General features: G+C 37.1%; 1 protein-coding gene across 8 annotated transcripts in view; it reads left to right on the top strand.

Moving 5' to 3' along the window:
- The window catches only part of RSPH3 (radial spoke head 3), a 52,976-nt gene that overhangs the window by 10,349 nt on the left and 17,832 nt on the right, over positions 1–24,795 (top strand). The window contains exons 3-9 of one of the 8 annotated variants that reach the window (XR_010157803.1): positions 3,237–3,378; positions 5,830–5,975; positions 6,950–7,153; positions 8,707–8,869; positions 11,295–11,381; positions 11,792–12,157; positions 19,828–19,845. Coding sequence is in view for 2 of the 8 variants with exons in the window: in XM_001147232.8 (XP_001147232.2) it covers positions 3,237–3,378; positions 5,830–5,975; positions 6,950–7,153; positions 8,707–8,869; positions 11,295–11,381; positions 11,792–12,102 (1,053 nt within the window). In the remaining 6 variants the exon portion in view is untranslated. Of the gene's footprint in view, positions 1–3,236; positions 3,379–5,829; positions 5,976–6,949; positions 7,154–8,706; positions 8,870–11,294; positions 11,382–11,791; positions 16,773–17,049; positions 19,067–19,827; positions 19,846–24,795 lie in introns of those variants that run through there. The other 7 variants (XR_010157800.1, XR_010157802.1, XR_010157799.1 and 4 more) reach the window with 7 other exon arrangements.

The raw sequence follows: 24,795 nt of genomic DNA, 5'->3' as shown, positions 1-24,795 counted from the left end.
TACAGCCAAAAACAAAATGGGGAGGTGAGACTACCATCCCCAGCCCTGGACACTCTGCTGTATAACTCAACCAAAGGAAACACCAAATCAGAGTGGCTGTTCAGCAGCACCACACTGTAGGAGCTAACATTGTACCGGTCCCCTGGGCACAAACCCCTAGCCAGTCACACTACCAGTGTATCCCCTTTGGGACCTCCCCCATTCAGGATGGGCAGTGCTCTGATCATTTACTAGAGCCAGGTGAACCTGGCCTTAAGGCACCACCTAGAGCCAAAAAGGAGGCAGCAATCTAGTGATAAAGGATCTCTGTCGGGGCTCAGTGTCTCATGCCTGTAATCCCAGCACTTTGGGAGGCCAAGGCAGGCAGATCGCTTGAGGTCATTAGTTCGAGACCAGCCTGACCAATATGATGAAACCCCACGTCTACTAAAAATACAAAAATTAGCCAGGCATGGTGGCGGGCACCTGTAATCCCAGCTACTTGAGAGGCTGAGTCAGGAGAATCGCTTGAACCCAGGAGGCAGAGGTTGCAGTGAGCCAAGATCACACCACTGCACTCCAGCCAGGGTGACAGAGCGAGACTCTGTCTCAAAAAAGGAAAAAAAAAATCTCTAAGAAAATATATCCAATAAAAAGCAAAACAAGCCAGACAGATTAGACTGGACTAAATAATCCTTCAGTGCAGAGACATAGACGTCCATCCACATGAAACAACAGCAAACAGAGAACCATGACCTACTTAAAGGGACAAAGCAAGGAATCAGTAACTGGCCCTAATGAGATGGCAGGATGTGAGCTCTTTGACCAAAAATTCAAAATAGCAGTCTTAAGGAAATTCAGTGATGTCTAAGATAACACAGAAAAGCAATTTAGAAATTTGTTAGAGAAATTTAACAAAGAGATTGAAATAATTTTTAAAAATCAAGCAGAAATCTTGGAGCTGAGTAATACATTTGTTGAACTGAAAAATTTATTAGAGGCTTTCAACAACAGAATGAATCAAGCAGAGGAAAGAATCAGTGAACATGAAGACAAAGACAGACTACTTGAAAATACACAGTCTGAGGAGAAAAAAGAATGAGAAGAAACAAAGACTGCTTATAAGATATAGAAAATTACCCCTAAAGGATCAAAGCTAAGAATTACTTGTGTTCAAGAGGGAATTGAGGAAGAGCAAGGAGTGGGAAGCTTGTTTTAAGAAATACTAACAGAAAACTTTCCAAAACTTGAGAAAGAGATAGATATCCAGGTACAGGAAGGTCAGAGAATACCAAACAGATTCACACCAAATAATACCCCATAGAATAATCAAGCTCTCAAAGGTCAAGGACAAAAAAAGAATCCCAAAAGCAGCAAGAGAAAAGAAGCAAATAGCATACATGAAGGAGCTCCAATCCATCTGGCAGCAGACTTCTCAGTGGAAACTGTACAGGCCAGGAGGGAGTGAGATGACCAGGAGGGACTGGGGTGATATTTTCAAAGTGCTGAAAGAAAAAAAATCATCTAACAATATTGTATCCACAAAGTTATCCCTCAAATATGAAGGAGAGATAGTCTTTCCTAGACAAATAAAAGCTGAGCAAATTCAGCCACCAGCCCATCTTACAAGAAGTGTTGAAGGGAATTCTTCAGCCTGAACAACAACAACAAAAAAACACTAATGTGCCAAAAGAAAACATTTGAAGGTATGAAACTTACTGGTTAAATTAAGTACATAGACAAACCTAGAATACTCTCATACTATAACTGTGGTATGCAGTCCACTCATAATTCTACTATGAGGCCCAAAAGACAACTATCAAAAACAGTAATAGCTGCAGCAACCTGTTAAGAGGTAGGTAATATAAAAATATGTGCAATGAGACAACTAAAAGTTAGTATGTGGGGGGATGGAGTTAAAGTGTAGAATTTTTTTTCTTTTTTTCTTTGCTTCTGTTCTTTGTGATCTAAGATAAGTTGTCATCTCTGCAAACAACTTGTTATATCTATGTTTTTTGTAAGCCTCATGGTAACCACAATGCAAAAATCTGTAATAGATTCACCAAAAATTAAAAGCAACAAACTAAAATATACTACCAGATAAAGTCACTTAACACAAAGAAAGACAATAAAGAAGGAAGGAGATACAAAACAACCAGAAAATAAGCAACAGAATGGTAGTAGTAAGTCCTTGCTTTATCAATAATAACACTGAATGTAAGAGGACTCGGTTCTCCAACTAAAAGGCATAGAATAGCTGATTGGATAAAGAAACGAGACCCAACTATATGCTCCTACAAGAAACCCACTTCACCTACAGAGACACACATAGACTGAAAGTAAAGGGATGGAAAAAGATTTTCCATGCAACTAGAAACCAAAAAAGAGCATGAGTATACTTACATCAGATAAACTACAAATCAAAGACTGTAAAAAGAAACACAGTCACTCGGTAATAATAAAGTGATCAATTCAGCCAGAGGATGTAACAATGATAAATATCCGTGCACCCAACACCAGAGCTCCCAACTATATAAAGCAAACATGAATAGATCTAAAGGGAGAGATAGACTGCATTAATATTAGGAGACTTTAACGACCTGTTCTCAGTAATGAATAGATAATCCAAACAGAAAATCAGGAAAAAAAGAAAAAGAAAGACAGAAAAGAAAATTGGTGTTAAACTTCACACTAGACCTATTAGGACTAACTGATATTTATAGAACATTTTATCCATCTTCTGCAGAGTACACATTTTTTTTCTTCAGCACATGGATCATTCTTCAGAATAGACCATATCTTAGGCCACAAAACATGTGTGAACAAATTCAAAAAAGTAGAAATCATATCGAATATCTTTGCTGACCACAATGAAGTAAAACTAGAAATCAATAATAAGAGGAATCTTGGAAGCTACAAAAATACATAGAAATTAAACAGCATGTTCCTGAATGATCAGCAGGTCAATGAATAAATTAAAAAGGAAATGTTTTTATTATTTTTCTAAATATATAGATAGGATTGTGCACCCATATATTCCAGTTAACTGCCATACTTTGAAGTTACTTTTATGCTTTGTCAAACATCTTTGTAATTATCTGACAAAGTACCAATACAATTTTAATGAAGTTACTGATAATCAAGAAACATTATGACAAATGCCTTTATACTACTCAGGAATTGCTTTTGGAATGGCAGTTCCTGTATGCTTTAATAAATATTTTCTAAATTCTAGAAGTATTTTCTATCACTGTTAGCTCGGACAGCCTGATTCTCTAGAGCTCCAGAGACAACAGGAGGCTAGGAAGAGGGCTCTTGCCAGAAAACAAGCCCAAGAGCAGCTCAGACCACAAACACCTGAACCTGTGGAAGGCAGAAAGCATGTCGATGTGCAAACAGGTGTGTGACTGTGCCCTTGGCATTGTGTCCTCTTGGTTTACTCAGTTGTCTATGTCAGTTCATTTTTATTTGGCCTTTGTATTACTTATGCCTCTCCTGTGCTATCTGATACTTCCCCGATCACATGGTAGGGAAGTTCCTTTATTAAAGAAATACATAGACTAGGCTGGGTGTGCTGGCTCACGCCTGTAATCTCAGCACTTGGGGAGGCTGAGGCGGACATATCGCCTGAGGTCAGGAGTTCGAGACCAGCCTGGCCAATGTGGTGAAATACCCCATCTCTACTAAAAATACAAAAATTAGCTGGGCATGGTGGTGGTCGCCTGTAATCCCAGCTACTCGGGAGGCTAAGACAGGAGAATCGCTTGAACCCGGGAGGCGGAGGTTGCAGTAAGCCGAGATCGCACCATTGCACTCCAGCCTGGGCGACAAAAGCAAAAGTCCATCTCAAAAAAAAAAAAAAGAGAGAGAGAGAGAGAAATACATAGACTATATACTATTATCATAGTGGATATGGCTGGAAGTCTGGGATGGGGTTTAAAAAAAACAAAAAGAAGAATTTTGGCCAAGCACGGTGGCTCACATCTGTAATCCCAACACTTTGGGAGGCAAGGCGGGAGGATCACTTGAGCCCAGGAGTTCGAGACCAAAGACCCCATCTCTACAAAAAAATTTTTAAATTGGTTGAGCATGGTGGTGCACGCCTGTAATTCCAGCTACTCAGTCGGCTAAGGCAGAAGGATCATATGTGCCCAGGATTTCAAGGCCTCAGTAAGCTATGATCACACCACTGCACTCAGCCTGAACAACAAATAAATAAATAATTTTGTGACCAAATTCTCTCTTAGCAGTTTTCACATATTCTGTTCTCAAACTGGGATCCTTTCTCATAGCCCAACATGAATCACTGTTCTTTTCATTAGGACTTACAGGAAAGGAGAGCAATATAGTTCTATTTTGTCCTTTTGTTTGTCTTTTGAGATTAGTAAACCCACTCCCATCTGAGTCGTCTGCCTCTCACACCAGCCTCTTCTGTCCTCTGGTTCTGTCGCTGTGCACATTCCCCAGGGCCACACAGGCACCCCTGAGGCAGGTGCCAGGATTTGCGTACTTGTCTCACTCTGCTCAGCTGTAGAGGCTTACCTGGTCCTATAGGGTCTAGCTGTGTTGTTGACAGAATCTTGGTCATCAGACAGTGCTTGATGTTTTCCTTGGACCACTGTCACTACTTCAGGTTCACTTTGTACCCTTCCAAGATGGTGAGTGGATCCATCGGGATTATTTCTGCATGGTAAAGGCAAAAGGGACCATTCCATGCTTTAACCCCTGCCTTTAGGCCAAGTCTAGAATGAGTGTATGGCTGTCATTAGCCAAAGAGCTAAGTTTTCATGTTTCTTTATACCATCAGAATATTAAGTGATACAATAGCAGCCAGCTTTTTTTGGCTATTTCCTCAGAGACTGAACCAGGTCCTTTATCTGTGTATTTCCTTCATTATTACAAAGATTCTGTGTGACAGGTAGTTATAGCCATTTTCCAAATGAAGAAACTAAGGCCCAGAGAGGACATGACTTGGCCAAGTCCTATGCCCAACATCTGACTCTAGTGCTCATGTTCTTTGCTTGATACCTCATTACCCCTGCCTCATATAAATTACTCCTAACATGAAATTTGTTTTCATACATCTGTTTATAATCTGTAGTGTAGAGGGAACATCAAATAACCTGGTGACTTGGTACTTGATTTTTTTAACTATCCAGGAATTTTCAAATCTGTATATGTTCACTATCTTAGGACTCATATATATATATATATATATATAAAATTGACTTTTTATCCACTGTTGTACTCTGCATCTTATACACATCTACGGTCTAATGTTCTTCTTTAGTTCCATTTTCAAATACAAAGCTCAGTGCTTTCTAGACATTCAGTAAATGTTCTAGCCTAACTCTATCTATGGTCTTCCAAATATTTAAAAACTCTTAGTTCAGTATGTGAGGTAAGCCCATTTGAGCACTTTTATTCTAATACTTATTTTCTGATTCATTTAAATATGTTTTGAAGGAGCTAAAATTTCAAATACACATATATGCTTGAAATAGACCAGAATTTTTTTTTCTTTGAGACAGAGTCTCACTGTGTTGCCCAGGCTGTAGTACAGTGACACGATATTGGCTCACTGCAACCTCCACCTCCCAGGTTCAAGGAGTTCTCCCACCTCAGCCTCCCGAGTGGCTGGGACCACAGGCACGCACCACCACGCCCAGCTAATTTTTGTATTTCTTGTAGAGATGGGGTTTCGCCATGTTGGCCAGGCTGGTCTCAAACTCCTGGCCTCAAGTAATGCACCCTCCTCGGCCTCCCAAAGTGCTGGGATTATGGGCATGAACTACCATGCCTGGCCTTGGACCAGAATTTTAAACTCAATATATATGATATTCTTCTTAGAATTATACCTTGAAGAAATTGCTGATCGCATAATAGAAGTTGATATGGAATGCCAAACAGATGCATTTTTGGACAGACCACCAACACCACTCTTTATTCCTGCCAAAACTGGCAAAGATGTGGCCACCCAAATACTAGAAGGAGAGGTACAGTACATCCTTTGGGCTTCCCTCTATAATCTTTATAAATGAGGTAAAGTTAGGTGTAGATAATGCTGAATATGAGCAAGAACCACTTCACAATCAGATTCTACTTCTTGGATTTCTTTCCAGATATTATCTATAATGGTTTTATCATATAGTACTCAGAAATGCTTTAACATACCATGTTCCGATTTCTTTGCTGATTAAAAACAAAATCATTTGAAATATTTTTAGAATATTTCCACATTTGATTTTTGTTTGTTTATATGCTTGCTTAATGTACATATGTATAAGATAGATTTGTACTAAATAGGGAAAAATAATATCCCTGGTATAAAAAATTCCACAGTTAGTTGCTTTTGGATTATTTAGCTTTTGTAAAGATATTCTCTCATTTAAAAAAATATTTTTTAATAATTACATTTTTCTATCAGTGTGGAATGCATAAATAGGCCTGTTTATGAAATTGAAGAAGAGAAGGCAATGATTACGTTCATAATGACCTAAGTGAATTTTAACACTTGTGGGAACTTGAAAGAACTGTCATTGAAATTGGGAAATAAAATAAATCTTCAGAAGCTACCTGAAAGTTATATTTGCCTATAAATCCTAGCAATGAATCACCAAAATATCTCTCATTCTTGTTCCTTCATTCATCAAACTGTTATTTAAAAATAAATAAAAATCAAACAGAAAAGGCAAAGAATAAGACAGACGAGGATATTTTTCTTCAGTGTCAGGGTTCATTTTGATGAATGCATAGGTTTTTTTCATAACTTTGACTTAACAGATTTTTGCCTGTAAACAAAATGTTGTTCATTTTGAGGATTAGAAACCATGAATAAAGCACCAGCACAGTGTCTGGCACACAGGAGACACTTAATAAATAATATCTTGTTATTGCTATTCATTATATTTTTGTTGAGCATTTGATTCGTAATTAAAATTTTAAGTTTGCTTTATTTTGTATGTTTAAGCTCTTTGACTTTGATCTTGAAGTTAAACCAGTGTTAGAAGTTTTGGTGGGGAAGACAATTGAGCAGTCTCTTCTGGAAGTAATGGAAGAAGAAGAGCTGGCTAACCTGCGGGCCAGTCAGCGTGAGTATGAAGAACTACGGAATAGTGAACGTGCTGAAGTTCAACGACTTGAAGAGCAAGAGAGGCGACACCGAGAAGAAAAAGTATATATAATTATATTTTCTTTCTTAGGCAGTCTTTTGGCTAGTTAGCATATTATGTTCAAAATTACATGTGATGATATATCATAAAACCAAAGATCTTTGGGAATATATTAGAAAAAGATCTATAGTATTTTTGCTCAAGTCTCTCCTATAGATCATAGATCTTTCATGGACGGAATTACATCTTTTAAACTCCAGCTTACATAAATATACCTAAATTGAGTTTCCAAAAGTTTCTAAATGAAGTGAAAGTTCCTAAGTTACATGTGTGCCAGTTGGAAGACTCTCTTAAATATCAGGAGTCCTAAAGAAAGAAAGATGTATGTTGGTTTGCCATAAGTCAGTGGCAGAAAGATGGAAGGAAGGAAAAAGTGAATGTATTGGAGAGAGACTGTGGGTAAAAAGCAGGGGATCTGGATAGAATTCTGATTCTTTTTCTCGGTGACCAGGCCCTTCTTTATACCCTTGGTGACACACCAGACCTATTTGGGTTCTTATAGAATATTTTTCAGATTCTAGATTTTTAGAATCTTCAATAAGGAAAGGTTTACAATCCAGTTTTTTTACATGTGCCAGTAGCCTACAGTTAGGAAGCACTAGAAAAGACAGTCTTTCTGGTTCTGGCAATAACTGTCAGCCTTTGTTGTATACTGATGAACAAATTATAAAGTCATATCTTAATACCTGAAACAGTTAAGAAAAAATTCCCAAGGGGCCTAACTTACTATACTGTGAAAAATAGCATAATTGTTGGGAAATCCTACTCAATACCTATCAAATGGACTTTAATTCTAAGATGAATACTTAGTTGTGTAAAGAGCATAGGGCTTACAATAAGGATTGTGCAAATTTGTAGATATAAAAAAACTGTGGCAAAATAAACTTTGTTGAAATGAGTCGTGAAGTCTTTATCAAAAAATATTTGTTTATTTACTATTTGGAAACATATTATGGAAAACTGGATACAAGAATCACCTAGATTTATATTTGTTTAAAGTTTGAAAATAGATTTAATTAGAAAACGTATTAATGCTCCCACTTCCACATGAGAGTAGAGAACAGGATTCATCAGCTTTATAAATATTACATGGTCTAAAGGAAGCAACAACAAAAAATAAGAGGCTTTCATAATCTTCAGAACCATTCAGCTTTACAAATTCAGGGAATTATTACAAATGAACTCATTCATTGGCCCACTGGTAATTTTTCTTACCAGTAATATTTCATGATAATATTAATTTAAAATACATATAATGGTGATTATCTTTTTGCTACCATCTATACTGTCAAGCATTATGTCTTGAAATTATTTTACTTGAAATGAATAGTGACATGTTTTACCTTAAATTCCATCTTTTATAACTTCCTGAATTCAGTAGCCACTAGCTGTTGAAATTCATTAAAATTTTGATGAAAAATATGAACCTTTAATAGATAGACACCTCGCTGTCCATTTTTTGGTAAGTCTGGATTCTTGTACTTACTAACTTCACTAGATTCAGCACTTGGGGAGGGCATAAGAGCTAAATAACCACCTCTGTCGTTCTTGGCAGGAACGGCGTAAGAAACAGCAGTGGGAAATAATGCACAAGCACAACGAGACATCACAAAAAATCGCCGCCCGAGCATTTGCACAGCGTTACCTGGCTGACCTTCTCCCGTCTGTTTTTGGCAGCCTCAGGGATAGTGGCTACTTTTATGATCCCATTGAAAGAGGTTTGTAGATATTTTTGTTAGATTAATTTTGTTGTAATAAGCATCCTCTTAATGGTTCAAATTTATCTTATGTCCATTTTTCTTTTGAATTAGAGTCTTTCTATTTCTGACACAAAGTCAATTTTAGTTGTTTAAAGTAAGTACAGTTGTTAATGAGATGTATATTTTAAAGATCTTGATTTAAGGATATTAGTGTTTGTTTATTGAGAAGCAACATTTGTATAGTAGAAAGAAATATGGACTTGGTATTGAAAACTTGAGTTTGGGTTGCAGCTTTATCATTAGCTAGCTTGATGACCTCCAGTTTCTTCATGTGTGAAATGAGGAATTTTTTTTTTTTTTTTTTTGAGACAGAGTCTCATTCTTTTGCCCAGGATGGAGTGTAGTGGCGCAATCTTGGCTCACTGCAACCTCCGCCTCCTGGGTTCAAGCAATTCTCCCTGCCTCGGCCTTCCGAGTAGCTGAGATTACAGGCACCTGCTACCACGCCCAGCTAATTTTTGTATTTTTTAGTAGAGACGGGGTTTCGCCATGTTGGCCAGGCTGGTCCTGACCTCAAGTGATCCGCCTGCCTTGGCCTCCCAAAGAGCTGAGATTAGAGGCGTGAGCCACTCGTGCCTAGCCTGAAATGAGAATTATTTAGGAGTTAAGTCATAAAATATATGAAACTGTGTAAACTATAAAGTCCTGTGTATGCATAAGTAGTTGTTATTAACTTTTTCTCAGCTGACTTATTCAAATCAAAAACCCTTTGAGGGCAGCTATCAAGGTCATTTATTCATTTAGTTAGGCGCTTACCCTCTTCCAGGCAGTGTTTGGTATTGGAGAAAAAGAAGGATTCCTGATCTCTGCCACTAGGGAGCCCATAGCCTGATAGCTGTCTGTCTGTATCCCCTCAAAGCCCACGTTCCTAGCTGCTCAGCCAGTGGAAAGGAAGAGTTGCATGTCCTCACCACCACCCACCTTCCTCAGAGTGAAAAGCACTTACATCCACCGTGCTTGGTGTATAGGTCCTATTTTGTTGGCCAGTAGTATCTTGGGACACATGTTAGTAATGGTAATTTTCACTGATTACATATTCAATTCAATACAAAGAGGTCAGATCACAGACAAATATTATTAATATACATAGTATTTTTCATAGGTGATATCATTTGATACTCTCAATAACCCTGTAGGATAGACAGGTCAGATAGAATTCCCATTTTTTCAGAAATAGAAACTGAAGCTCAGAGAAGTTAAATGCCTTGTTCCCAAATCCTCAGGCAGTGGAAATATTAGGCCTCAAACTGACTTGGAACTCAGACTCCAAGTCCAGTGTTCATTCTCGGCTATCATCCTGCTGTCCTGGGCTCTAGCTTGGACTCTAACTGTTAGCCAGAGAGACCAGTAGCCTTTTTTCTATCACGGATTACCAAAAAAGTAAGTTATAGATCATTTAAAAGCTTGCAAATGAAATTCATACCTGAGATAAAAATTATTTATAGTAGGGAATATAATATTCTATCACACTCTCCATTTCATCCTATTGAAAAATAAAATTAGATGCCTGCCCCAAAAAATGCTATTTTGAAACTTTAAAATGTATGTTGTAATAGACCATATTTTTAAAATGCTTACACAGTAGATTTCAGTTTGAACAAACTTAATACTGATGGAAACACCTAGTTTCTGACCTATTTCTAGATGACTGCCTCCTCAAATGCCCTCTCACTGCATTCTCTGAGTCTGATCAGCTTCCTTCCATTAGGCCCTGGGCTTCAGGTGGAGACTTTCTTTTACTGGCATTGCTCAATCCCAGATTTGCATTGCATTTGGATTGGAGTTCTCCCAAACCCACATCCTCCCCCTGCCTCCCTGATCCATCTCAGATTGCACCTATGAAGGAAACTCCAAATGCCTTGACTCCAAGGAAGGCCTCATAGTTCTTAAAATATTGGGCAAGGCGCGGTGGCTCACACCTGTAATCCTAGCACTTTGGGAGGCCGAGGCGGGTGAATCACGATGTCAGGAGATTGAAACCATCCTGGCCAACATGGTGAAACCCCGTCTCTACTAAAAATACAAAAATTAGCCAGGTGTGGTGGCGTGTGCCTGTCGTCCCAGCTACTCAGAAGGCTGAGGCAGGAGAATCACTTGAACCCGGGAAGCGGAGGTTGCAGTGAGCAGAGATCGCGCCACCGCACTCCAGCCTGGGCAACAGAGTGAGACTCTGTCTCAAAAAAAAAAAAAAAAAAAAAAATCACTTATGCAACAGAAAGGAAACTGACCAGAACATATATAAGGAATATGGCAAAAGTTATGCTGTATGAGTCTACTTAACATTTTATATTAAGAAACCAATGTTGATGAGTCTATTACATTAAGAGAAAAGCGCATTATTCCTCTGATAATACATGAAAATCAATGAATTCTTTTATTACAGATATTGAGATAGGATTTCTTCCATGGCTAATGAATGAAGTTGAAAAAACCATGGAATATAGCATGGTGGGAAGAACAGTGCTTGACAGTAAGTTATTTTATCCAAAAATTCATCTCTAAAGTTTTTAGTAGAAAGAATAAATTGAATAACTGAAAGAAAGATTAATTTTACAGTTTGAATATTTAAACTTTTAGTATATCAATTGTATTAATAAAAGTGCAAATTTTTACCCTCAATATTATTTTTGGCTCTTCTATAATTTGCTATCTATTAATATCTTCTGCCATTACTTTATAAATGATACTCTGTTAAAACAGAATATATTTTATATTTAATGCATTAAGTGTGAAGTATGCTGACTTCCAAAAAAGGTTATGACATAGGAAAGAGATGAGGCTTCGTGAAGGTTTTGTAATCATCTATAAGTGAGCATTATAACTCCTGAAATATACCATAATATGAAAATCATAGTGATGTCTGAACATTTAACTTTTCAGTGTTGATCCGTGAGGTGGTTGAAAAGCGACTGTGTATGTATGAGCATGGGGAAGACACACATCAGTCTCCAGAACCCGAGGATGAGCCTGGTGGTCCTGGAGCAATGACAGAGTCACTGGAGGCCTCTGAATTCCCGGAGCAGAGCATGTCACAGACACGGGAGCTGCTTTTAGATGGAGACTACCTACAAAGAACAACATATGACAGAAGGTCATCCCAGGAAAGGAAGTTTATGGAAGAGAGAGAGCTCTTAGGGCAAGATGAAGAAACAGCAATGAGGAAGTCCTTAGGGGAGGAAGAATTGTCATAGGAGGGAAGCTTCAAAGTCATGAAACCAATCAACAGCCAAGTCAGCAAGCAATCAGGTAATGATGTGCGAGTCCCCTCAGGTTATAGAAATTATGTTGTATTTAGTCAGTATGTCTTTTTGTGTAATGGACTGGGCCAATCAAATGTGATAAAATTAATTTGAGAATGAACTTAAATTGAATTCATTTATTTAATAGAATATTCAAAGGCTATATTGTAATTCTAATGAGAATTATATTTAATTACTAGCTTTCTATTACCATTATATGTAACCAGCAAATACATTTTTCCTTAGTCCTTCTAATTTTGCGGGTTAGTTTTTTTTAGTAAGTATGATATTTAACGTTCAATATCAGTGCTGTCAGCCATATAGCTTTTCTTCTCTATAGGAAAACTATTTCACCTACTGTAAGAGTGAATGCCTAGCCAGGCGTGGTGGCTCATACCTGTAATCCCAGCACTTTGGGAGGCTGAGGCTGGCAGATCCCCTGAGGTCGGGAGTTTGAGACCAGCCTGACCAACAAGGAGAAACCCCATCTCTGCTAAAAATACAAAATTAGCCAGGCGTGGTGGCGCATGCCTGTAATCCTAGCTACTTGGGAGGCCGAGGCAGGAGAATCACTTGAACCTGGGGCGGAGATTGCGGTGAGCCAAGTTTGCACCATTGCACTCCAGCCTGGGCAACAAGAGCAAAACTCCGTCTCAAAAAACAAAAGAAAAAAAAAGAGAGAGAATGCCTAAACGTTGTGCTACTGAAAGCCACAGTGCTCCCTTCCTGCAAGGACCATCTTCAATATTCAAGTAAGGCTTAAGGAATTCAGTGGATTAGTATATGCTCTCATCTATTTTTTCACATTCCTACTATGAAAAAATTTCAGGCAATGCCAATAAAGCAAAAGTCCCTGTTTGCCCTCATACAGTCTCACTCCCCTCCTCAAAGGTAGATCACTGTTATCAGGTATGAGCTCTCTAGGCCTTTTTTGAGGTATTCCTATACAAATGTATTTGAAAATCTAGAAATATATAGCTTGATTTTCTTTATATAAATATAAACATTATTTACATATTTTATTTTTCACTTAAGAGAATGTCTTAGATCTTTCAAGGTTAGTGGCATCAATCTCTTATCTTGTCAAAATATGGTTAAGGTATTACATATTATGACTGTGCTGTAGCATAGGGAATTAACATTTGACTTTTTAATCTGAATGTGTTAGAGAATTTACCTGCAGTATTAAAATCACAAGTTATTTTCTCTCCAAAGCCTTGCTAATCGTAAGCAATAACTGAAGTCTTCAGAGCCTTTAGATAAATAGAGCCTATTTTTCTTTTTACTTATTTTTATTTTTATTTTTTGGAGACAAGGTCTCACTCTGACACCCAGGCTGGAGTGCAGCAGCACCATCACAGCTCACTGCAGCCTTGACCTCCCAGGCTCAGGTGATCTTCTCACCTCAGCCTACCAAGTAGCTGGGACTACAGGTGTGCACCACCACGTCTGGCTAGTTACTGTATTTTTTGTAGAGATGGGCTCTTGCTGTGTTGCCCAGGCTGGTCTCCAACTCCTGGGCTCAAGTGATCTGCCCACCTTGGCCTCCCAAAGTGCTAGGACTACAGGCATGAGCCACCGCACCTGGCTGAGTCTGTTTTTCTCAAAATACTTACACATATATAAATGTAGTGATTTAAAATAACTTATAATTATTAACCCATTTACCTTAATTTCTTTTAAGTTAGGTACCAAGAATGTATCCACATTTAAAAAATTTTAAAAGAATGCACCCATTTTCCCATATAGTATTTCACTATAACACTTAGGCCTCATGGCAACCTTCTGAAGCATGCATGACAATATTTGTATTTTTTAGTTTCTAATCCTTAATTCGGTCAGCCAGCAAACATTAGCTGAGTGCCTGCTCTGCCTTGGGAATGACGCTGCAGATACAGCGGTGAACAGTCACGAATACTACATGTTTTTTACAGCCTAGCAGTGGAGCTAAATGAAGTAAATGATGTAAATAAAGAAACCAAAGCTCAGGAATTTAAAGTGATTTGCAATAGACGACAAGCCTAGTAGGGAATAGGACTAAAGCTGGAATCCAAATCTTCTTACTTCTAATCTGGTATACTTTCTTCTAATAACTTGCTGTTTTTGTGAGGTACAAAGAATAATTTAAAATAAATTATTGCACTAATAGCATTTAAAAAATTGGAATCACACCTCTTATCCATCATGGGGCTGGTTCCATCTTGTTAAACAGTCTTTATGATCATCCTAACATTTATAAGATATTAATTTTGGCAAGAAGACCAAAAATTTTTAATTAGGGCTATTGCTGATTATTATTGTTATTACCAATTTTAAAATATCTACAACTAGCTTTTAGAAACCTTAAAATTGGGCCAGGCATGGTGGCTTGCACCTGTAATCCCAGCACTTTGGGAAGCCGAGGCAGGCGGATCACAAGGTCAGGAGATCAAGACCATCCTGGCCAACATGGTGAAACCTCGTCTCTACTAAAAATACAAAAATTAGTCAGGCGTGGTGGCGGGCACCTGTAGTCCCAGCTACTCAGGAGGCCGAGGCAGGAGAATCGCTTGAACACGGGAGGCGGAGGTTGCAGTGAGCCGAGATCGCGCCACTGCACTCCAGCCTGGAAGATAGAGTGAGACTCCTTCTCAAAAAAAAAAAAAACCTTAAAATTGATTTGAGGTGGATTATCTTTCATAATCTTCTAATTCTCCTTTAGAATGATCCAGTCCATTAAACACTTTGCAGATGCCAGACCTATGCTCTATAAATCCATGAATTAATTCAATTTATTGAAAGAAGTAGATATCTATAAACCCCACACTGAACTGGTTAAGCTTAATTGCAATCCTAGTCCATCCTAGAGAGAAATCAAAATAATTGAGAGGTTAGGGCATTGTCGCTGTGAGAAAGCTTAGAGGTAACACATTATATGTTATCTGGAGAGAAGAATGTTAAATGGAAACAAAGTTTATGAAGAATTTCTTCAAGTACCTGAAGGACTTTATGGGAAATTACAAGATAGCATTCTTAGTTTCCATATGTCTAGAAGACTTTTCATAACTGTAAGCAACTTTTGCAAATGGTTTGGGAACATAAAACTCTTCCAGCATAGAAGAAAATGGGTACTATTAACATTCAGATGGTTATGGGACCATCATAACAGTTTGATGTGATATGCAAAATGCTACATCCCCAACTATGACCCTCAGTATGACTTTTAAAGGAATTATAAGCTCCAAATACTTTTTGGAGTATAAAAAGTACTTGACTTTTTCACACATTTGCTAATACCGTTCTCATAAGTTTTATTTCTTTCTGATGTTTCAGCTAACACTGAGCTAACAGAAGCTAAATAATAATAAAATGAAGAACAGATAGTAAATATATTGAAATTGTCATTCCTGGCCGGGTGTGGTGTCTTACGCCTATAATCCCAGCACTTTGGGAGGCCAAGGCGGGCAGATCACGAGGTCAGGAGATCGAGGCCATCCTGGCGAACATGGTGAAACCCTGTCTCCACTAAAAATACAAAAATTAGCTGGGTATGGTGACGCGTGCCTATAATCCCAGCTACTCGGGAGACTGAGGCATGAGAATCACTTGAACCCAGGAGGTCGCGCCGCTGCACTCCAGCCCGGTGACAGAGCAAGACTCCGTCTCAAAAAAAAAAAAAAGAAAGAAAAAGAAATTGTCATTCTTAACATAAATTCCCATATCACTAAAATAGATCAGAGAGGTAGAATGAAATTTTCTCTAGCATAGGCATCATTACATTTAAGCCATCTGAGGGCTATGAGCATGGCCTGCAAAGTCACTCTGAGCAACACAAGGTGGAGTTTGAAAGCAGATTCAAAGCCAGACCACTGGGCTTGAGTCCTCACACGCAAGCATGTAGTCTTCACCATGGAGAAGGGGGTTTGCCTTTCTCAAAGCTTTTTTCTTTTAAATTAAGAAAAAGAACTGATTTATCAGTCTAGTGTTTCATTTTAAAAACATATGAAAGGGTGGGTAACTTGCAGAAGAAAGTATTTGGAGCTTATAATTCCATTAAAAGTTATAATGGCGGTCATAGTTGGGGAAGCAGCATTTTGCATATTATATCAAAATGTTATGGTACCATAACCATCCAAATGTTAATGGTACCAATTTCTTCTATCCTAGAAACATTTCATTTTATGTTGTTGAAACATAACAACTATATCAGCTAGATATTTTTTCTATGCTTTACCTGCTATGGAAAATTTGACACATTCTGCTTTACTCTTTTGTTTATAGGTGAATCACAGAATGTATTTTTATGTATTCTGTAGTTCGATAGCCATGGCTGTTTACTTCATTTAATTTATTTAGCATAAAGACATTATGAAAAGGCCTAAACATGAGCTTTACTTCCCCACTAACTAATTAGCATCTGTTATTTCTTAACCGTAATGCCTAGGCCTAACCTCAACCAACCTTCCACAATCTTGTTCACAGTCAGAGACCCAAAAAAGAGTGTTATAAGTGGGGTGTCACTATTGTGAAAGTAGTGCTAATGGTGTTGAATTGGTACCTATGATTCTTCTTTTGAATTAGATTGTATGTTTCATGATCTCAACTTACATTACTAAAATTCAATAAACTGATCATTTAGATGATGTTCTTCTGTTTTTCATAAACAAGAGAATGACATAACTGAAAGATATGAGTTAAAAGATAAGCTAATAGCATTATAGGCTTGCTTATAATCAAGTGTTAAAGAGTTTGAAATTTTAGCATAAAAATATTTCAGATATAAGATGCCATTTAAGCAATTTTAACTTCTTTTTGAAAAGAGAATTCAAAATGAATGAATTTTTATCACTATATTCATTTATGATTTTTATAAATACGAACATTTTTGTGATCATTGTATGTTGTCTTTTAACATTTTAGATTATAACCACTAGGTGTCAGTGAAATCCTAAGGTAAGGTTGACTTGCTGCCAACTTCATACATAATTTCGTGACCATAAAAGACCTTGGTGAGCACAGTTCAAAAATATATTGTATTCCTTGGAATCTTCTAGACTCTCAATGAATATTTTATCTCACCCTAAAGTTCTCTGCCAGCTCTGTAGGGGTGCCAGACTCTTAAAATGTTCATTTTAGAGTGGACTTTAGTTGTCACATACTTCACTATCTAATTCAGGATCCTTAACAGATGGTCAGTTAGTCTTTGTTTCATGACTTTAAGGATGAGGTTTTCACTTTATGAGCTGCTGTAGATAGCAATTCTGTCTTACTTGGTTTTGTCTCCACAGGCCTGGGCTATGGTAGATGCTTAGCCAATAACATTGTTGGACAGTTCTCATTATTAGAAATTTCTCTATACTGATTCAAAACCTGCCTGTTATAACCTTTGCTTATTGTTCATAATCATGAGGGCATGATTATGGTAGAGGGAGACAAAATGATTTTATTGCCAAATCAGCCCTATCTATCATGTACCCCAATAAATTTTTCTTTATCCCCCCCAAGTTTTTTTTCTCCCAATGAGATTCACCACTCTTCCCAATTATTCCTCATATGGCACAGTTTCGGAACTTCCCCACTCACCATCCTGGTTACTATTACTTTTAAATGGCTATTTGGTCAAAGTTTCTCTTAAAACATGTTTCCCAGAATTAGGTAGACAACTATAGGTGTAATCTGACTCGGCAATCACCCATCACCAAATCACTTTCTCTAAACTCAAATGCCTAGAAATCATATCTTCCAGGACATCGGAGAGAAAAAGCCAAAATGAATTTTGAGCAGCTGCAATGTCACGAAGTCAACAGACTTTGCAGTGGACCCTCCAAGCCTATCTTAACATGTTGCTAACCAACTAGGCTATTTCATTATTGGCCCTACAATATGTTAGAAGTAACATTAACCAGGGAAGAGGGACTGCTGTGGGAAAACTCATAGCACTAACATAAGAGAAATGGCAGGAAAAAATAGGCAACTCAAAAAGTATAGCAGTCTGGAGCAAAAATTGAGTATTCTTCAGCATGTCCTGACTACATGTTTATATTAAAGTACAATACAGAAATTCACCTCTGGAATGGTGGAATAAGGATCTCTGAAAATCTGTTCCTCCATAAAAGCAATGTGAATGCAGGCCATAATTGCCAAAATCAGTATTTTCAGAACTCTAGAAATTAACCAACGGCTTGCAACAATGACAAACATTTATTAAAGAAAAATGATTGAATGTTAGTAAGAACAATAAGCTTCACGGCATTTTAACTTGACCTGTTTCCATCCCGCTCTTCCCAGCTCCACAGTAGCCTTGAAAGTCAGTAACCAAGAAACAGAAGCTTAGGAGATGTTGAAAGGAGCAGAAAGGCTTGGTGCCTCCCCACCCCCACAATAAAACCGCATCTCCAGACAGTTGTCACTACTTGGCATCTGTGGCAGCTCTCTGGAAAAGCCCATTTACAGAGGCATGTCTTTATTTAACCTGACTCAGAGCTTTCTCAGTGACAAAAGTCCTGACATCAAGGCATTAAGAACAAAAAGCAGCAGCAATTGTTTAACATCACAGCTGCCTGAGGTAGAGCAAATAAGAGACTGGCAAAAAAAAATTGAAAATCTTGAGAGTGCAGTGGTGATAAGGGGCTTTAAAAAGCTTTGACATTTGGCTGGGCACGTTTCTCACACCTGTAATCCCAGCACTTTGGCAGGCCAAGGCGGGTGAATCACGAGGTCAGGAGTTCAAGACCAGCCTGGCCAACATGATGAAATCCCATCTCTACTAAAAATAAAAAATAAATAAACTGGCAAGGCATAGTGGCGGGTGCCTGTAATCCCAGCTACTCAGGAGGCTGAGACAGGAGAATCACTTGAACCCAGGAGGCAGAGGTTGCAGTGAGCCAAGATCACGCCACTGCACTCCAGCCCAGGTGACAGAGTGAGACTCCATCTCAAAAAAAGAAAAAAAAAGAAAAGCTTTGACATTCTTGGGAAACTACATATAGGGTACATGTGTAGGACTGCATGCATGCCCAGAAAAGAGCTAAGAAGGCCTGAATCACTCACTTCTGACTGACCTTAAGGATCTGCACAACCAGGAATTGAAAGCTAAGACAGAGCTATAAACTGCCAAAATAGTAAAGGCATGCCCAACACTTATAGAGCCACTCAACAAAGGATGGAAAACTTACTGGTTCAGGGCACTTAAGGAAATCTCTAATCATTAGCTGACTGCTAAGCTAACTAAGCAGAGACTTCAGTGGCCACATGGAACAAAGAATACAAATTTTACAAAATTTTTCCAGAGAAGTCATTAAACAAAGAATAACAAACAGCAATAGTTGGACGGGTGGTACAAGAATATAACTTTCAAAGTTACTACATTATAATTATTTAAAGTGTTTGATTTTCAGCAAAAAAAAAAAAAAAGTACAAGGCAGGCAAAAAATAGGAACATATGGCAGTCAGAAAAAGCAGTCAATAGAAACTGTTCCCAAGGAAGTCCAGATTTTTAACTTACTAGACAAAGACTTTAATTGGCTATTATATATTCAAAGAACTAAAGAAAACCATGTCTAAAGAATTAAAGTAAGTATGAGAAAGATGTCTCACCAAATGTGAATATCAGTTAAGAGAGAGAAAACATTTTTTAAGAACCAAATAGAAATTCTGGCATTGAAAAGTGCAATAATTGAAATGATAAATTTTCTTCAGGGCCTCAATAGCAAATTTGATCTGGCAGAAGAAAATATCCATGAAATTGAAGTTAAGTCCATTGAGATAATCCACTCTGAGGAACAGAAAAATAAATGAAGAAAAATGAGCAAAGCCTCAGAGACCTGTGGGACACCATCAAGCATATCAACATACACATCCCCAGAAGGAGAGGAGAGCAGAGAGAAAGGGGCAGAATATCTGAAGAGATCATGGCTTGAAAACTTACTAAATTTGATGAAAAATGTTGATCTTCACATTCAAGATGTTCAGTGAACTCCATATAGGAGAAATTCAAGAGATCCACAATTAGACATATGCTACTCAAACTGTCAAGAGACAGAGACAAATAGAATCTTGAAAGTAGCAAGACAAAAATTACTTTTCATGTACATGGGCTCCTCAATAACATTAACAGCTGACTTCTCATCCCACATCATGAAGGCCAAAAGGCAATGGGATCATATATTCAAAGTGCTAAAGGAAAAAACTGCCATTCAAGAATTCTGTATCCAGCAAAACTGTCCTTTAAAATGAGGAGAAATTAAGACATTCCCATATAATCAAAAACTGAGAGAACTTGTCATTAGCACACCTGCCCTACAAGAAATACTAAAGGGAGTCCTTCATACTGAAATGAAAGGATACTAGACAGCAATTCAAATCCACATTAAGAAATAAGGAGCACCAATAAATACTGTATATATGTATATAATTGATAGTATAAATTTACTTTTCTTTGTAATTCTTCTGTCATTTAAAAGACAGTTACATCATAAAGCAATCATTATAAAACTGTATTAATGGGCTTCTAATGTATAAAGATGTAATTTGTAGGGTGGATCACAAGGTCATGAGATTGAGACCATCCTGGCCAACATGGTGAAACCCTGTCTCTACTAAAGTACAAAAATTAGCTGGGTGTGGTGGCGCACTCCTGTAGTCCCAGCTACTCGGGAGGCTAAGGCAGGAGAATTGCTTGAATCCAAGAGATGGAGGTTGCAGTAAGCCGAGATCACACCACTGCACTCCAGCCTAGTGACAAAGCAAGACTCTGTTTCACAGTAAATAAATAAATAAATAATAATACTACTACAAAGGAAGGAGAAGGAACAGAATAATACTAGAGAAAACTTTTTGTATACTCTTGAAATTAGATTACTATTAATCTGAAGTAGATTGTCTTAAATTAAGATGTTAATTGTAATCCCCAGAGCAGCTACTAAGAAAGTATCTTTTTACAAAATAGTAAAAATAGCCAGGTGTGGTGGCTCACACCTGTAATCCCAACACTTTGGGAGACTGAGGTGGGCAGATCACTTGAGGTCAGGAGTTCAAGACCAGCCTGGCCAACATGGTGAAACCCGATCTCTATTAAAAATACGCAAAATTAGCCAGGTATGGTGGCACATGCCTGTAATCCCAGCTATTCAGGAGGCTGAGGCAGGAGAATTGCTTGAACCCAGATGGTGGAGGTTGCAGTGAGCTGAAGTCATGCCACTGCACTCCAGCCTGAGCAACAGAGTGAGACTCCATCTCAAAAAAATAAAAAATAAAAAACAGTAAAAGAAACAAGAGTATTAAAAGCTTTTCCTGGAAGATACCCATTTAATGCAAAAGAGAGCAATAATGGAGGAATAAAGGTACAAAAAATACATAAGACATGTAAAAATCCAAATAGCAAAATGGTAAATTAAAATCCTAGCTTATCAGTAATTTAATCAAAAGTAAATGGCTTAAACACCCTAACCAGAAGGCAAAGATTGCCAGAATGACGGTTTTTATAAAAAATAACCCAACAATACTATTAGAGACACACTTTAGATTCAAAGACACAAATTGGTTGAAAATAAAAGGATGGACAAAGATATGGCATGCAAACAGTAACCAAAAAAGAGCTGGGGTAGCTACATTAATCTCAGACAAAATGGACTTTAAGATAAAAATAGTTACAAGAGGTGAAGAAATGTATTTTATGATAAAAAGGTCAATCTTCAGAAAGACAACAATTATAAACACATATGCACCTAACAACAGGGCTCCAAAATACATGAAGCAGAAAGTGGTAGAATTAAAGGGAGTATTAGACAACTCAAAGCAATAGATATTTCAAAACCCCACTTTCAATAATGGATAGACTAAGGAGAAGATCAGCAAAGAAAAAGAGGATGTGAAATATATTATAAACTAATTAATCTTAGACATTTATAGAAATACTTAACAACAGAATACACATTCTTCTCAAGTGCACATGGAACATTCTCCAGGATTATGTTAGACCAAAAATAAGCCTTAGTAAATTTTAAAATAGTGAAAATTGCACAATGTATGTTCTCCAATCACAATACATTTAAGTTAAAAGTCAATAATAAAAAGAAGTTTGGGAAATTCACAAATGTGTGGAAATTAAACAATATACCCCTAAATAATAAATGGTTCAAAGGAGAAATCATAGAAAAATTAGAAAGTAATTTGAGGTGAATAGAAACAGAAATAGGCCAGATGCTGTGGCTCGTGCCTGTAATCCCAACCAAGGTGAGTGGATTGCCGAGGAGTTCAAGACCAGCGTGGGCAACCTGGCAAAACCCTGTTTCTACAAAAAAAAAAAATACAAAAATTAGCCAGGCATGGTGGTACATGCATGTAGTACCAACTACTTGAGAGGCTAAGATGGGAGAATCATCTGAGCCCAGGGAGTTCAAGGCTACAGTGATGCATGATCATACCACTGCACTCCAGCTTGTCAACAGAGTGAGACCATGTCTTTAAAAAAAAAAAAATACAACATGCCAAAACATGGATGCATCTAAAGCAATGCTTAGACAGAAATTTATAACTCTGAAAGTCTATATTTAAAACAGAAGAAACATCCTAAATCAGTAACCTAAACTCCCACCTTAAAAAACGAAAAGAAGAGGAAAATAAATGCAAAGCCAGTGAAGAAAGAAAATAATAAAGATTAGAGCAGAAATAAATGAAATAGAGAATAGAAAAACAATTGAGAAAATCACTAAAACCACAAATTTGGGGGTTTTTTTGCAAAGATTAACAAAATTGACAAACCCAAAACTAAACTGACCAAGAAAAAATAAGAACACTCAAATTATTAAATTAGGAATGAAGGAAATGATATTTTACCGGCCCTACATTAATAAAGATTATTATAGGAATATTATGAACAATTGTAGGCCACCAAATTAAATAACTTAGATGACATTGACAAATTCCTAGAAAGATACAATTTACCAAAACTGACTCAAAAAGAAATAGAAAAGCTGAATAGATCTGTAACAAAGAGATTGGATTATTAATTTTTGAAACTTCCCACAAAGGAAACCCCAGACTCAGACAGCTTCACCGATGAATTCTAGTAAACATCTAAAGAAAAATTAAGGTCAAACTTTCACAAACTATGAAAAAGAAGAGGGGAACAGTTCCCAACTCATTCTGTGAGACCAGTTTACCCTAATACCAGAATCAGACAAAGACATCACAAGAAAACTGTAGACCAATATCCTTTAAATATATAAATGCAAAAATCCTCAATGAAATACTAGCAAACTGAATTTAGCAACATACGAAAAGGATGACCAAGTGAGATTTATCCAAGGAATATAAGGTTGTGAAATCCAAAAGTCAATCAATATAATATGTTATATTCATTACACAAGTTTACCCATATAACAAATCTGCACATGTACCCTGAACCTAAAATAAGAGTTTAAAAAATAAAATTAAAAGAAAAGAATATATGCCATATTAATATAATAACAGAAACCACATGATCATCTCAATAGATGCAGAAACAGCATTTAACAAATTCAACACACTTTCATATTAAAAACAGTCAACAAAATTAGGAACAGACAGAAACTTCCTCAATCCTGTACAAGGCATCTAGGAAAATTCCACAACATAATACTTAACGGTGAAAGATTGAATGTTTTCCTTATAAGATCAGGAATTAGCCAAAGACATCTTATCTTGCCACTTTATTCAACATTGTACTGGAAGTTCTAGTCATGGCATTTAGGCAAGAAAAAGAAAAGTCATCCGGATTGGAAAGGAAAAATTAAAATATCTTTAGTTGCAGAATTTTAAGCAATCTATGAAAACACTATTAGAAGTAATACATGAGTTCAGCAAGTTTGCAGACCACAAAATCAATAGTTTATAAAAATAGCATTTTTATACATTGGCAATGAACAATCTGAAAGGAAATTAAGAAAACAATCTCATTTACAAAAGCATTGAAAAGGATTAAATACTTAAGAATAAATTTAACCAAAGAGATGCAAGACTTATACAGTACACTGAAAACTACTTAACACTCATGAAGGAAATTAAAGAAGACCTAAATAAATGGAAAGACATTACATATTCATATTGGGACACTTAATGATGTAAAGATGGCAGGACTCCCCAGAGTGATCTCCAGATTCAATGCAATACCAATCAAAATCCCAACAGAGTTTTTTTATGGAAATGGAAAAGCCAGTCCTAAAACCCATATTGAATTACAGGGGAACCTTAGTAGCCAAACAATCTTGAAAAAGAACAAAATTATAGGACTCACACTTCCCAACTTCAAAGCTACGGTATTCAAAACTGTGTGGTAAGGGATAAGGATAGAAATATAGATCAATGGAATACTACAGAGTCTAGAAATAAATCCATACATCTATGGTCAATTAATTTTTGACATATGTTCAAGATCATTCAATAAGGGAAGAATGATCTTTTCAATAAATGGTAATGGAACAACTAGATACCCACAGGCTAAAGAATTAAGTCAAATCCCACTTCACACCATTTACAAAAATTTACTCCAAATAGATTATAGACCTAAGTGTAAGAGCTAGAACTCAAGACAACATAACAGTAAAACATTGTGACTGTGGATTAGACAATGGTTTCTTATATATGACATCAAAAGCACAAATGGTGAAAGAAGAAAAGATAAATTGG

Source organism: Pan troglodytes, chromosome 5, assembly GCF_028858775.2.
Source record: "Pan troglodytes isolate AG18354 chromosome 5, NHGRI_mPanTro3-v2.0_pri, whole genome shotgun sequence".
In the NCBI taxonomy this organism is placed as follows: Eukaryota; Metazoa; Chordata; class Mammalia; order Primates; family Hominidae; genus Pan; species Pan troglodytes.
This window is presented reverse-complemented; position numbering and strand designations above follow the sequence as displayed.